The sequence below is a fragment of the Haemaphysalis longicornis genome, unplaced genomic scaffold, assembly GCF_048455015.1.
Source record: "Haemaphysalis longicornis isolate Haplotype H1 unplaced genomic scaffold, Haemaphysalis longicornis Haplotype H1 scaffold_1, whole genome shotgun sequence".
In the NCBI taxonomy this organism is placed as follows: Eukaryota; Metazoa; Arthropoda; class Arachnida; order Ixodida; family Ixodidae; genus Haemaphysalis; species Haemaphysalis longicornis.
Genome location: NW_027526203.1, coordinates 231,690,769 through 231,706,607, shown reverse-complemented (window position 1 = coordinate 231,706,607; position 15,839 = coordinate 231,690,769). Strand labels below are relative to the sequence as shown.

The window sequence follows — 15,839 nt, the reverse complement described above, 5'->3', positions numbered from 1 at the left end:
CGAACAGATTAAATCAACGGAGGTTACACATAAGTACCACATAAGTGGCAACACATTCAGTATTAACCATTATGTGTAGAGAGAACGTGCCAGCATTTATCTGTGGTATAATAAACCACATATGCCGTTTTATAGTGACTGATAAACAGTTTATTAGCGAGATACCCTTCATTTACCAGTTTTATTTATGCAATAGCATCACAAGAAACCTGCATTTGGGGCTTGTGCGTACGTATCTGAACAGTGTCATCTGCGTTTATAACCGCAGTGAAATTGTTTAATATAGATGGCCGGTGATTAATAAATAACGAAAATAATATGGCACCATGAACAAAGCCTTGGGGAATTCCAGCACTTGTGCTGCATGATTTACACTCCACACGGCGAAGGTGAACTGTTTGCGGCCTTTTACCGAGATAACTTTGAAAGACGTTTAAACTTCTTCTACGAAAGCCATTGCATAAAAAGGGAAGTAAAAGTCGGCATATTGCGATTCAGTGCAGAATATATAGTAGTTACAATCACAAAGTGAGCGCTTTTTACAGGCAGAATCAGACGAAAAAGACTGACGACAGAAAGGAGAGGAAACTGTCAATGTTCTTGTGTAGGCTACGGATATTACAGTTAGTAAGGCATGCTTGGACTTCCGAAAACTTATTCACCGCTTAGCTTGCGTCCATTATGGCATGCTGCACAACTCCTTTAGCAAGTTAAGGCAAGATGATATTCGGAAGGTATGATAAATAGAATTTCGTCTTCAACCTTTCTTGCGAAGATTTTCTTTTTATAGCTACCAAGAAAAATTTCCAGTCCTTCAATCGCTTTTTCCCACTGGCTTACAAGCAGTAGCTGACTTTGCAAATTACTGTCTCTACGTCCCGGATCCTATACTCCAGCGCGATCTCCCGTGTGGGCTGTCTCGATCCCAGTCAGCTTTGCTTTGCAGACTGTGGTTGGGAGTAGCCTTCCCGAGAACCTACCCATTCCTCATCGAGATGACCAACAGCGCTAGTTGTGACTCTTGTGGCGCTGAATAGAGGGTAGAGCGTGCACTTTGTCGTTACCCCCAATAATCGCTAGACATTGGTGTGTTCACCACCGAGCTCAGCCGAATGGTCGATCAGCTGTTCACGGCGGAGAAACTGTAAGGACATTGGTCGCTACCGTCGCCTTCAGAGGCGACCAACGCTATTCATTTTCTCAACGATAACGGCTTTACTATAGTGCCTTCTCCGCTTCTATTTCTCCCTTTTCTTCTGCCCTCTGTTACCCCTAAATCTTGTTCCCCCCGCGCTGCGTAGCAAGTCGGGCTCTACGCCTACTTTTAACCTACCTGCTTTTTCTTCCGCTTTCCCCTCCGGCTTTTTCTCCGTCGCCACTTCGTTGCATGCTGCTCATCACGTCCTGTGTTGGTGGGGGGGCGGGCGCAGCTTCCTGATCCGGCCGAGCCCCATATCCGGCAAGCGCATCTTCCTCAAGCACGGTTCGGTGCGCATCAAGACGCCCAGACCGAGCAGGCGCGAGAACGCGTCCACACGCGGCAGCGCCCGCTCCAAGACGTCGTCGTTCCGGCTGAACTTCGGCGCGCACAAGGCCGACTCGCTGCCGGTCCAGGAGAACGGCGGACTCAGCCCGCCCAAGCCTCAGCCGCCACCCCAGGAAACGGCGGTCGAGGTGGTTGTAGGGCGCGCCCTTCTATTTACCCCTCTTCTTGGTGCAGACTTAAGGCCCAACCATATTAACGCGTAATGCCGACGTACTCGCGCATCGACGTAGCTTGGCGTAAGCACACGTAAAATAGGCGTACTCCGGCGCACGGGGAATACATTGCTATGACCTTGTTGCGCTGAAGCCAGTGCAAACCAGGTATCCCGCATTGCACCTGCGAGAAAGGGCTCGGTGTGTACCCTACGCATTTCTTCTCGGTTGAAAATTGGTTGTCATGTAAACAAATTGGCAGCACGTATCTGCTTGCCTCTCCGCAAATCTCGTCGAAAGACAACAGTCGTCAGCCGTCTCTGTCACACAACTCCTCATCCGCTTCCGCCCCACGCTCTTCCCCTCCCCCTTCGCTCCTCTGGTGATGAATTGAATGGATGTTTATTCAGTCCACTTTAATTTTCCAGCCTTCGCACTGCTCGAGCACCAATTTTTGACAGAGCGCATCTTTCTATTTATCTTTTGTTTCTTGTTATGTGTGCAAGAGCATGCGCGGGAGCTCTGTTCTTTTCAAGACGACAGCCTTTCTTGGGCTTCTTAAACCCGAATTTTTTTCTGTCTGTCTGTATGTCTCTACGGCGCAGAGGCGGTAGAAGGCTATCGTCTTTCGACGACATTGCAGCGAAGGAAGCAGATACGCGACCAATTTCTTTGAATTGAAACAAGGTTTATTAGATCCTGGTGAATGTCATACAACACAATATACAGAAAGAGGTCCCAAAGTAAACACTGTAGTGGGACCTCTTGTTAGTAAACGCGAGAAGTGATATAAAGACGTACAGAAAATGCAGTCGCGCGTACAGTAAATAAGGTGAAAAATACGACAAACAAGGCTAATAAAATAATATACGTTTGTGTGACAGAAATATTTTCGAAGGCAGAATACATAATTATACAGTGCAACAGATTTAAAGGTTGGTCATGAAGAACATAGGCGTAATAATGAATTTTCTAGGTAATCACAGCAAAAATCAGACCACAAGAATTAGCGGGATAAAAATGTCCTGAGTGAGCGTTTGAATGAAGAAATAGACGATAGATATTTAAGTTCAAGAGGAAGGCTGTTCCATTTCTTTATAGCAGCGAATTATCCGTTTGTTTTCCATAGTTTGTGCGCACTCTTGGAAGCAGATAGTTGTGTTGAAGTGAGAGCCGTGTGTTGTTAGGATTGGAAAGTTGCTTTCTATTGATTATGTATAAGTATTCCGAATTTTTGGTTAAACGGTAAGCAAATATTCCCAGGTTGTACAGAACGAGTTTGTCAACGGTAAAAAGGTTTAGTTTCCGAAAAAGTGGGGGCACATGCGCGTTGTACTGGCTGGATGTTATCAGTCGAACCGCTTGGTTTTGAATGTGCTGAAGGGGGGTGAGGTGCGAATGATAAGTAAGGCCCCAAGACACGGTACAGTAGTTGATGTGACTACGAACAAATGCATAGTACAGGGAAATGAGCGTTGACAAGCTAAAATATTGACGCGCTTTTGGCAAAACTCTAATGCCATATGCCGTCTTCTTTTTTAAATACTGAATGTGAGCAGTGAATTTAAGGGAGCAGTCCAGTTGAACACCGAGAAACAAGCATTGATTGCTTGGGAATATGGGGTGGGAGTTAATGAGTATGGTCACATTACCGTTCCTGAGCTTACGGGAACTAAATAACATGAATTGTGTTTTAGATGGATATATTACTAGCTTGTTCCTGTCGCACCACATGCTAAGTTTCCGAAGGTCGTTATTTAGCTCCTGTGTTATTTCATCGATATTTTCGTGGGTGGTGTAAATGGTTGTGTCGTCAGCATAAAGTAGGCAGTCGGCTGGAGTTGTTAGGCAGTTTGGGAGGTCATTAATGTAAATTAAGAATAAGATTGGACCAAGGATAGACCCTTGTGGTACGCCTATATTTACAATTTTTATATCCGATATTGCACCTGATACGTTAACGGTTTGTTCTCGATCGAGCAAGTAATTCCTAATGAGGTTTAAAGGGGGACCAATTATACCATATGAGGATAATTTTTGAAAAAGAATGTCATGATTTATGGAATCAAATGCCTTACTAAAATCTATGAAAACGTATACGACTATTTTACCTTGATCGATTGCCTTCTTAAATTGATCAGTCAGCGTTATTAGAGCGAGATTAGTGGAGTAACCGGGCCGGAAACCGAACTGTCGAGGCGTCAGAATTGCGAATTTATTCAGGTAGTTTAAAAGACGTTGTTCAATTAGCTTTTCTCGCACGTGCTGGAGCCTTTCTACGCAGTTTTTAACGCGTTGTTTTTGTTTTGTTTTTTTTTTCACTTGCTTTATTAAAAAACCACTCCAACAGGTATTCTTAACTAAAAGAATGCAATAACCTAGGTTAAGTATTAACATTTGCCTCAAATTAAATTAGAATGGCTTTTCCTGTATATACTTTTTTTTGACGAAATGTTTCAACTTTTGGCCGGAAGGCTGAATCGAAGGACAGACTGGCACACCAAAATTTTAGCGTTAAAGTAGCCGGAGAAAGTTTATAGTCTTTAAAAAATTGGTGGTCCTGTTTTTATTGTTCTTTGCTTGAACGTGATTTCGTGGTCAGGAACAATGAAGGTAAGCTTAGGTTGAAAGTGGCGTTAGGCCTAGGCTGTATGCGGCGGCCGTCGCGGTTTCGCCAGCTGTCATGGGGTTGCTCGCCCTGGCCGGCGTAATGTGCGGCAGCGGGTACTGCTACGCACGCTTACGTCGATGCGCGAGTTCTTCGTTATTACGCGTTCATGTTGTGGGGCCTTTGCTTGTGAGGTTGGGCTTTTTAGGGCACATTTAAAAATGGAAAGAAAGCCTCACTCTGAAAGGCAGTGGAGCTTTGCAGAAGCGCCAGTGCAAAAAAAAAAAAGAGACAGAATTGCGCCACTTCCATTCAGGTCCGGTGGTTGGACAGAGTTCGGCGGTCTTGCGAACTCCATCTAAATGCCAAGGAAGATAGGCGTCAAAAGGAACGAACAAAAACGCCTCGTTAGGACGTGGCAGATTAAGAGACTGCTCCTTCCTATTTGTAAAGATTTTTTCCTCCTCTGTGCATGTACATGTTGAGCTGATAGCGCGGCAGTAACGGTCAAGTGCAAAGAGGCCACAAGTAAGTGGCCACTGCCAGAACAGAACAGCGCTGATTTTCGGGCAACAATCTTTGGTCCTTAGCGCTTCTTGCGAACAGGGAAGTCAGAAAGTGCGTCATCTACAGAAAGCACTTCTTACGAATGACTTGCTTAAAACCACTTCAAACTCTTCTTTGCGCACACGATTCCAAACGCAGTAGCCTTGTGCGCACGGAGCACCACTTCTGCAAGCACAAAGTTTTCTTCGCATGGTCAGAGTTAGTGGGCAGAGTAAACAGTACCAGAAAGGTGGTGCTCCTTAACCTGTTTAGCCGGTGTAGGACAAAAGGGTTCAATGCAGAGGTTCGTAACTTGAGAGGGGAAATTACGACTCCTTGAAGAGAGACCAATTTTGCTGTGTCCTACTGGCGCCCTCCGCGTTTGACAGTATTCTGGGCCAAATTAGAGACGCTTCATTGATGACTGCACAAATCACTCCTTTACCGTAAGGTTCACCATTGGTTCGGAAACCGCCTGTTCTGTTTACGGTCAAAAGACGACAACTCACGTTCGCCGTAGCCTTTTTATACGCAGAAAAAAAATTGGAACAATTCCTAGCGCAACCTGACACCCTTTTTAAAAAAAACACCAGTGGATATTCTTAACCTGCGTGCACCTGAATGACGAAGTGTTGTCATTAAAGCGGCAAAGGAGGCTAGCGATGATGAGCCCAGCATCCAATTTGGCCCGAGAGATCGAGGTTGAGGTGTACCATCAACAATGCAAGCATGGCGTTTAGCCCATAGTAATGTCACCGCGCAGATCAAATTTTCGAGTTAAATTATAGTCCGGACCTCGTTTCTCATCGAAATTGGTGCATTGCACGCAGCTGCTGGTCATTCGGTACTTTTGCGGGGAAGAACACTCACGGAATTTTTTAAAAGACGGATCATCGGTTGCTTATCCAGCGTCGGTACTGCCGCAAGGCTCGACAGTACTTATATTAAAAAAGATTTACTTCAAGTTAAATTTCTTCAGGGTATCCATGATTTCTAAGCGCTAACATAAATGGCTCTTAGTCTAACTCGCAATATCGTCACGGAGTGCGTGTCAGAGATATCAGAGCCTCTTGTATCACGGAATTGAGACTGCATGTATGGGACGTCACCCAGAACGGGACTAAGAGTGTAGCATTGAGTAGCCACTTGTCGCTACTGGCTACCATGAAGTACTCTCAACTTAAAGGTGTGAGTAAACTCACTACACTAATCGCTAGTATAATTTGGGGGGGGGGGTCCCGTTAGAGAAATGTAGGTCAATTTAGTGTCTGACGCCAAAATGATGAACGTGCATGGTGGAAATTTTCGCCTGCACATGCCTGTGTTGCGTGAAGCGTAGCAATCTACACTCTGTGATAACATTTTCAACCCCATCGTCCTCCTTCTCTCCTTCGACAGTCCGAGTGCAGCGTTCACGTGACGGCTGCGACGCCTTCGTCGACGGGCCAGGGCACGATCGTATGACGCCAGCTGAGGTTCCCCCTGGCATGGAGGGCACGCCACGGGGTCCACTGAGCGAGCCAACCCCCGCCTCACGTCCCGCGTCCGCTTGCGCGCGCTCTCACCTGGCACGAAGCCCAATCGTGCGCGGGCCGCGACACACGGCGACCTAAGGCCTGAGGTTCCGCCTCGCTACTTTGATCTGGCGCTTGGGCGTCTGATCAGACCCGCGCCAACGTGCGACTGCACTCGAAAGCGAACCGCGCAGAGAAAGCGGTGCATGTGAGCCCTAAGATGTGGTTACGGCTTGAGCTTGTGAACATTCGCAGTGACCATTGGTTACTTGTACGCACAAACTTCTGCGCCTCGAAGCATGTCTCAAGCGTCGTACATTCATCAGCCAGACCCTTGCCTGTAATTAATCAATTATTGTGTTTTGTAGTGCTATTTATTTTTGCCACAATTGTTTCCAGTCGTCCTGTTATCCGGAGCCGCCCCTACTGGCTCGACGCAATGTTAATGAGGTCACAATCTATAAACATTAGTGTCATGGCAGTACAACCACTATTCGGCCCCTGAGATACACACGTTCTATGACGAGAGAGCTTTAGTTAAGGCTTCCTCGATATTTTAAGTGGCTTGTGCGCACTAACCGTACGCACAACCTAAATGTTCACATTTCTCTGGACGACACGTGCTTCGACGGCACATATGGACGCACGTATTGAGAACCTGCGTGGTGTGTACGAGATTTCGGCGCACGTTAAAGATCCCCAGGTGGTCAAAATCAATCCGGAGCCCTCCACTACGCGCGCCTCATCGCCTGCGTTGCGTCGTCTCGTTAAACACTACAATCAATCAATCAGAATCTGCGTGGAACCTTGAACGTCCGATAGGGAGCTGACAAAACATCAACGCAAGTGGTACCATGATCACAAAAAATATGTGCTGCGCCAGCTAGTGGTATTTTTGCGTTCTTACTGTCACAGATGAACTAGCACAGTGCTAAAGATGGTTGCATCTGTAGGCTTCCTTCCGACCACAAATGCCGGCGTCACATTTTTTTTAGCGTGTGTGCCAGCTTAGAATTTTGCAATCCTAAGGGGAGGGTGCAAGAAGTACGAAGGTGCCGACAAACACTGGTGCATGTTAGGCTTCCCTGAACAGATAAATGTTCAGCAAATGAGTACCACTTTCATATTAAATCACTGATGAATGTAATTATTTGCCGAAAGCACCTTTTTCGAGACTTAAAATTTGCCTGCCATTGTGCGCCGTTTTACTTAATTCCTTCACACCGTGCTTTTTTATGCGAACGCTGTCACTTTTTTTATTTCAATTTAATCGGGTGTACCTACGCTGTGAGTGTGGGGATGTTGTCTCAATAGCAACGCTTTTATCACGGTAACTGTTGTTAGCCTTCCTTATTATGGTAAACTGAGAAAGCAGCGTTTCCAACAATTTGGGAATGGATATTGAGAGCATATAGTTCAAAAAACGCTGAAACCAGCAACTTTTTAAGTTACCCTTGTTTTTCCTTGTGTAAAGCAACAGCAAATACATTATTACATTTTTTTTTACTTTGATGCTCCCTGGAGTGCCAATTTCCTATCAAGGAGGACTGGCTTTGGCACAAAATTATACAATTGCGTTATATGCGACCTTTCACTAAAATGAGCTTGCTGTGGTGATAATTAAGCGAGCTTATCTAAGCTTTGCTAAACAGCTGAACTTTTCAATGTAGAAGGAAATTATTCGACTACGCACAACATACTGTACAGTACAACGGGGAAATCTTAATGTAGCAGCAGAAAGAAATGTATTACCACAGCACGCTCGATTAAGCCAAGGCTTTGACTAAGTCAGGCCACGACTGCCTGTTAAGTTCGACAAATTGTGACTGCAGGCCTCCTGTCGTATCGTGCACCAGATGTGTCGTTCCTGAAAACCCGTTTCTGAAGCCTCCTGAAAGACTGCCGAAGTAGCAAGAAAGACGTGGGTTATCTCCGTCGCCAGGCAACGCCCAGCGCCGTTGGGCATGCACAGGGCGGAATGCCTGACGCCAACGGAAACGCACCACCTCTTTCTTCCCGTTTTTTATACTGTTTGTTCTTCCCTCCTCCAACTGGTTCGCCTGTCTACTATCTGCTGTCGGAAGCGTGCGTTAAGCCACTTCTGTCCACTGCTTGTTAAGTCCGCTGTCGGGCGACTGGCCGCGGCGATGTCAGCGCTCCAAGGCTTGCGTTCAAGCTCGCGTATATATAGTCCTTGTGCACATCTACAGCTGTCGCGATACCGCCCCATTAACCGGCGGAGTGGCTCTCAGTTTTTTCGCATCCAAACTTCACAAACTTCGCTTTTCATCCCACTTGATTTCCTTCAATCTTTCCGCGCAAAAGCAGCCATAGTGAGAATTCTTCGCCTGTGTGCAAAAATGACTGCTTGAACTCGCCCTGCTATACCCGCAGCCTCTGTCGGGATTACTGGCAAGGGTACGTTGTTTGTTGGTCGTAGTATCCGTAGAATCGTTCTGAAGCCTTGAGGCTCCACAAATTCCGGCAGCACGCACATTTATCTGCCTCTGCTAATGGTATGGTGCAACTAAATGCGCCTTTGTGATATGTGGCTTGTGGGAAAACATGGTGATGCGACAAGTCCTTGTACATATATCTATCTATATTGCTCGGTATCGGTATAGCGAGCGAATGGGAGGATAGATTACACACAGCCTTCGCATATTTCAACATAGTTTCTCAGCCTGCCTTGTGTAAGTGATACTGTTACTCGGTGCTTGCCGAAGCGAAACGTGTAGTGACAACTCTGTAGTTGCTGTTGCATCTTGTGCTGGCGTTGTGTTTCGGCCCCTCGTTTGTATTGTTCGTGAACAACCGCTGTAGTTGTAGTCATGCTAAATACAACTATTTGCTCTTGTCAGCATCTCTTGCGAACTGCTACAGTTGAAAATGATGCACATGTTGCTTCATAAATACTGTACGTACATGGTGCCGCTATGTGTGTGCGTCTGTGTGGGCATAAGCGTGTCCGTACGTGCGTGTATTCTTGCGAACGTGGCTGCGTAAATGTGTGACTTCAAGACAAGTATCCAAATCAGGCATCTGAAAAAAAAGAAGACAGCCACCAAATACAAACGCTTGGGACACTTTGTGGTGCCATATTAAGGTTCTTATCTTCAAGAACTGATTCGAATTGGGGTGTTTTGCAGCGTTTAGATGTACAAAGAAATATATGCCCTGTTGACAGTTAAAAGTACATATGGTTCATCTTTTGCGACATACACAAAGATCCATTGCCCTAATACCGAGAACTTCGGATCAAGGTGACACACCTATGCTACAGTAGTCAACTTCCTCTGAAACTACTGCTGAAATCGTATTGTTTACTCATATAGATGTTAAACAGCCGTTGAGTGGCCTGGACAGCGAATATAAGGAGTCTCTCTGCAAGCTTAACGAGTAATATTTGATTACTGGCCTACGTTTCTTTAGTCGCTCGTATTCGTGGTCGGGGCTTAAACTGCTATGCTTCGTGCTGTACCCCACAACATCATAACGGTCTGTTGGTGCCGTGGAACATGTACCTGGCCATGCGACTTTTGTTCCAATTCATGGTAACCTCCACTTTTTGAGCCCATACTGTATAAGCCACTGGTCTGTTAGGGCATATGATAGTTTCTATTTCGCTCTATTAGAGAGCGTACGGTACAAATAAAATCTGCCTACCATTTTAGTCTGACAAAGAATTCAAGGAACTCGCAAATGCCGGCAAGCTGGTGGGTGTTCCCGCGTACCTCATGGGCTACACAAACGGGCAGGGCGGTCGGTAAAATATTCGCCATTTTATTTAGAATTAGAAGTCAGTTGTTTACCTCAGGACAAGGTGTCTCACACCCCACTGTGCACGCCATGACTTCGTGAAATCTTTTTGACGACATACTGCTGTCACGCAAACAACCAGGCAAGATTCAAACCACCATCACACAGAGAAATGTGTAAACGGTCATGTCACCTGAATTACCTGTTTCCTTTCTGCATTCTTACTGAAAACAGACCCGCACTCGCGCACTCTTTCTTTTTCTTCCTTCTTCGTGACATCACCGTGAACCTGGAATAAGCAGCAAACTTTGATGCTTTTACAAGCGTGTACGCAGACGTTTATCAAGACTACGGTACGCATCATTAGACCAGAGTAGAAAAAATAGTGGGTTCGCATTAGGTTACCGTGAGTTTTGTGTATGATTATTGTGTTCAAAACGTTTACTCTGCTTTCGGCGCAGATTGGATGCGATCGTGAAGGACTAGGGTGGTCGTTACATAGGGTGGCCGCGTGACATAGATTAGTAGTTACAACTGCCCATACTCTAGAAGACGTCGCCTTCGTAAAATTCCAAACTGACATCCAAAGTAATTTATGCGGAACAATATCCCATGGGCAGAGATTTCTCTGCAAACCTAGAACCTAAATATTCATTCGTTCATCACTGACTGCATGGTACAGCTGGAGGTTCGCGAAACATAAAGTCCAATCTGAATTGGAAGAAACACGTATTTCAGTACCGCTACTTGATTGGACATTGCTGCGCCTGCTGATGCCTTTGAATTGTGCTCTTTTATATTGCGAATACCATTTCAAACCACGTATTTTTCTTACTTTTGTACTTATTTCCTGTCATGTACATTATTACTTCTGTTCTTAACCCTATCACTCCCTGCCGGTTTTTTTTGTGTGTTCGTTGGATGTAAATTTCATGTTTAATGCACTACGCTTTTCAGTAGAATTTTCAAGCAGCTTAATCGGGTTACTTTATTCAATGAAAATGTACCGAATGCAAACAAATTATTACTTAAATGATTGCAAAAGTAATTATGTACTAATTAAGAAGTACAGGTGTTCGGGAAAATTTTTAGTATGATATTCTCCAAAACAACGCTCCACTCAAAGAGGCAGCTGGCGGCAAACGTGCAGATAATGAGATTCGCTACACTGCTTTGGTCGCACCTTACTCGCCACGGCCAACATGGCCGTGCTGCTGAGATAAGACCAAGTGGCGCGGATTAAAAACATGTGCTCGATCTGTTCCTTAAATAGTACCCGACACAATCTATGCGTTTATGTGACTTTTCGATAGATGGCGCAACACGCCCACAATATTTTTTTACACGGGTTGTTTCGAGAGTGTCAGGTGATTAGGTAAGTGGCAGGGGGTGTGCATGTGTAGTTAGTTACCCGAGTTATCTCGGGAGTGGGAGTGGAGGATTTAAGGTAGAAGGTAGCTTTTTTGCAAAATGAGCAGGTTACGGGTGAATTGACAAGCATTTTTTCTTCTCCTTTATTCGAAACATTGAGTATTTGCATTCTTGTTTTTTCAGCATTTGACCCCACATCTTTCTGAACTGCCGTATGCACAACCCTCATTCTGTTACTTTCCCGTGAACGATATCGGTTTTGAGGCGTTAGTTTCGGCTAATAAGATCTTAAATAAAAAATAAACTTCAGTTCAGTCGACAGACTGTTGAGTGATAGTTTTAAAACATCCAACAAATCAGCATAGCAAGAGTACGGTGACAGCTGATTAAAATCGAAGCTCCATGACTGTAATGATAAGTATACGGGGTATACAAGTAAAGAGCTCGAACAGCCCTGGTGAGGCTTGTTTGGCTTAATGTAGCTGCACCCGTGAATACTTCGCTGTCAATTAGGGGCCAAACAGCACACTGAGCATGGCATTGGGCTGAATGAGAACTGCCCCTGCTTCGTTATCTTAACCCACCATATGTTCCCCTGTAATTTTGGTTTGACAGGCCCGGCTGATTATGAGTACTTTCGTCAGTTCACGTACTAGCCCATACGTTTGACAAAACGCTGATGTGGCATTTGTTGCCGCACGCGACAAAATGACTGCGCTTGGAAAAGGGTGAAAAGAACGCACAGTGACGGGAATGCACTGTTACCATCACAGTCATAAGTATACAGCGTTGACTACCATTCAAGAATGCCTACCGTATCCGCCAGTATGATTGATCGCCAATGCTTTAATGCACTGTAGGTTTCAATAACTCAAAAGTCAACATGGGATGTTTTCTAATGTTTATAGATACTTTCGACTGCCTAAGGTAACTTTGATCATTGCAAAATTCATGTAGTTCAGTTTTACGTTTAATGCTGTAGCACGAAGGTCGTTATATTCATGAGAGTCTCCTCCTCCCTGTCGCCGCAGCGCTTCGCTGCTTAAATCCGCACCCACTCGCCCAATTTTCCGCCTAACTACATCACGCCCACCTCAATGCTCTCCCATAGCGATACGCGATACATCTGATGCCGTTATTATACGAATCGTGTGGGCAGGAGCAAGCGCTTGCCAGAAACAAATGTACCTTGCCCTCTTCCTTTCTTCCCAACGTCATCAGTTCAAACTTCCTTCAATGCGAACAAATGGAACCACAGCAGTACTTTCAGTTGCTAAAACACTTGTATGATTGGTGCCAAAAACATCCAGCTGGTTTATTTGACGAAAACTGTATAACCTCGCGAGACTTACCTGAGATACTTTTCCACAACGCTTAGCTTGCGGCAGCAAGCGCGGGAAATTCAAAACTTGTGGCTTGTATACGACCCACTCTGGTTCCTCCTGTCTTATAAGTACCCTCTACACGGGGTCAGGCATTCTCGACGGGGTGAACGAGAGGGGCGTCAGGATGAGATTAGAAGCGACGACACACTAAAGGTTGTTTAACAGGGCCGGTGTCACAAGCGCTACCATGCGCACTGATGTTTAAATACTTTTAGATAACCTCGTCGAAACGCTGTGCTGCACAGCGCGTAGCCTGTACTGGATCAGGGATTCCACGCAACGGGAGTGGGTATGGGAGATGGATGAACTTGAACGCGCGTAGTATATTACTGAGAGAATAGAACACCCTACAAACGGACCAGAAGTTTCGAACTACCAAGGTTCTGAGGCAGCTTACACATATGTGATGGGCTTGCAGTTCAGCACCTGTTCCCATGAGCTCGTTTTGTGCATATGACGTGCGTAGCAGACACACATTCCTGTACGTGTGGGCCCTCGAACGCGAGAACGGCGCCATGGGCTCTGCGTTTTTCACCGAGTGTGTGTCGGTCTTTGCCTTGTGCTACCTAAATGACTATTTTTGGCCACCCTCCGATAGAGTGAGATTGAGAAATATTACCATATCATGTACTGACCATGTATCATGTTTCCATATGTGTAAAATAAAGCATTTTGATACACCTTAAGCTTTGCCTTGAGCGTTTTCTTGATGTCTTGAAACATTTATGCCCGCAATCTTTTCATTGGTAGTTTCACCATTTCATATTTCATCTCTGGGAACTTGTGGAGTTAAATATTGGGTTGGACCTCTCAAGATGCACGCTAATTGATGCAATGAATAAATTCAGAGGAATATACTAAATGAAATGAAGCCTTCGCGCGTGTCCAGAACCTGTATTTTCATTTCACCCAGCACCAATTCGAAAACTACAACTGGCGGCTATACACAGCTTGCTGCCAAATATGAAAATGTACAAAAACATGACCCCATTACATGGAACGAGGTACAAGGAAACCACTCTGTTTAGGTCGGATGCTGATGTTTTATATGAACACAACCAGTCCTCTTTTCCATAACGTTTAATTTTGTGATTTAAGCATGCATTTTCACAAAGGATTCGAACCTTAAAACACGCACCCCGATATGGCGAGGCCAATCACCAGCATTTACGTCATGTTCCACCCGGAAGCGCAAGCAACTTAAGGTTCTAAACATAACTTAAAGTTCTGGCTGGAAAAGATTTCAAATGTGAAATTTTCCTCACGTGAATACGATGCGTGCCGCGTAAAGGGGTCATAAGGATTTATCTAGAAGCGCCTAAATATCGTACGCGGAGAAGCGTTCTTTGACGTACTCAAACTCTTGCCCACAGGAGTAATTTAGCATCCTGATTCCTTGAAAAATACATACAGCCTACGTGGCGGTCATCAAACCCGTGATCTGTTGAGTAGCACAAGCCTTTGCTCTTGAGCCATGGCACCCACCATTGTGGCTTTGCGGCTATCACAAAATGCATCGTATACCTCAACATTTGTTAGGGAGATTTGGTTACAATACATTTCCTGCACGAGGCATAGCACAATTGCTCAGTGGATATATCTGTCAACGTGCAGATAGGTGGAACAGCTTGTTTAAGATCTGGCGCCCTGTTCATCATATATGTAACGAAACGCTATAACCAGTAGAAAACTACCACGTACAGGCTGTCTATGCTGATCCCAACCACGAGAATGAAATCCGGTGCAGATTAGGTATGGGCTTGCGTTCACTCGGCAGCCACTACCAAATAATGAAAAGTAAGCTGCCTTTGTCACTGAAAACAAGAATGTACAACCAATGCGTCAACCAATGCGCCCTGCCGGTAATGACATATGGAGCGGAAACTTGGCAGCTTACTAAACAACTTGTAAGCAAACTTAAGTCGACTCAACGGGCCATGTAGTCAATAATGATACGGATAACGTTAAGAGAAATGAAACGAGCTTCCTGGATCAGAGAACACACTTCTGCAGGTGATACCATGGTTCAAGTAAACAAAAACAAATGGACTTGGGCTCGCCACATAGTCAGACAAAATGAGAACCGGTGGACCAGCAGGGTGACAGAGTGGATACCGAGAGCCGGGTCCAGAAGAAGGGGAAGGCCAATAACTCGATAGATAGAAGAAATAAGAAAATTCTGAGGCAAAGACAGGAGCAGTTGGAAGTCGATCGAGAGGCCTTCGTCCTGCAGTGGACCTGTAGACTCACGACGATGATGATGATGATGATGATGATGACGACGACGACGATGAGGATGATGAAGCTCCCTGAGGGGGCTATTCAAGGTTCAAGGATAAATTACGTGAATAAGTCATCATCACCAGCCTATCTACGCCCACTGCAGGGCAAAGGCCTCTCCCATTAATCTCCAATTACCCCGGTCCTACCCTAAGTGCGACCAATTTATCCCTGCAAACTTCTTGATCTTATCTGCCCATCTGACTTTCTGCTGCCCCCTGCTACGCTTGCCTTCTCTAGGGATCCACTCTGTTACCCTTAATGACCAACGGTTACCTTGCCTTCGCATTACATGCCCTGCCCACGTCCATTTCTTCTTCGTAATTTCTACTAAGATGTCCTTACCACGCGTTTGTTCCCTGACCCACTCCGCTCTCTTCTTGTCCCTTAATGTTACACCTATCATCTTCCGTTCCATTTCTCGCTGAGTCATCCTCAATTTAAGTTGAACCCTCTTAGTGAGCCTCCAAGTTTCTGCCCCGTAGGTGAGTACCGGTAAGATGCAGCTGTCATAAACTTTCTTCTTCAGGGAGAATGGTAGGCTTCCATTCATTATCTGAGAATGCCTGCCGAATGCTCTCCACCCCATTCTTACCCTAATTATCTCTGCCTCATGGTTGGGATCCGGGGTCACAACTTGGCCTAAGTAGGTATACTCGCTTACCCCTTCCACTGCCT

At 45.4% G+C, this 15,839-nt stretch overlaps 1 protein-coding gene across 1 annotated transcript in view; it reads left to right on the top strand.

Moving 5' to 3' along the window:
* LOC144158181 (potassium channel subfamily T member 1-like) overlaps positions 1-13,567 on the top strand; it is a 254,850-nt gene extending 241,283 nt beyond the window's left edge. The window contains 2 exon segments of the mRNA XM_077688863.1: positions 1,431-1,677; positions 6,251-13,567. Of these exon segments, the coding sequence (XP_077544989.1) occupies positions 1,431-1,677; positions 6,251-6,316 (313 nt within the window). The 3' untranslated portion in view covers positions 6,317-13,567.
* The last annotated feature ends 2,272 nt before the right edge of the window (positions 13,568-15,839 follow it).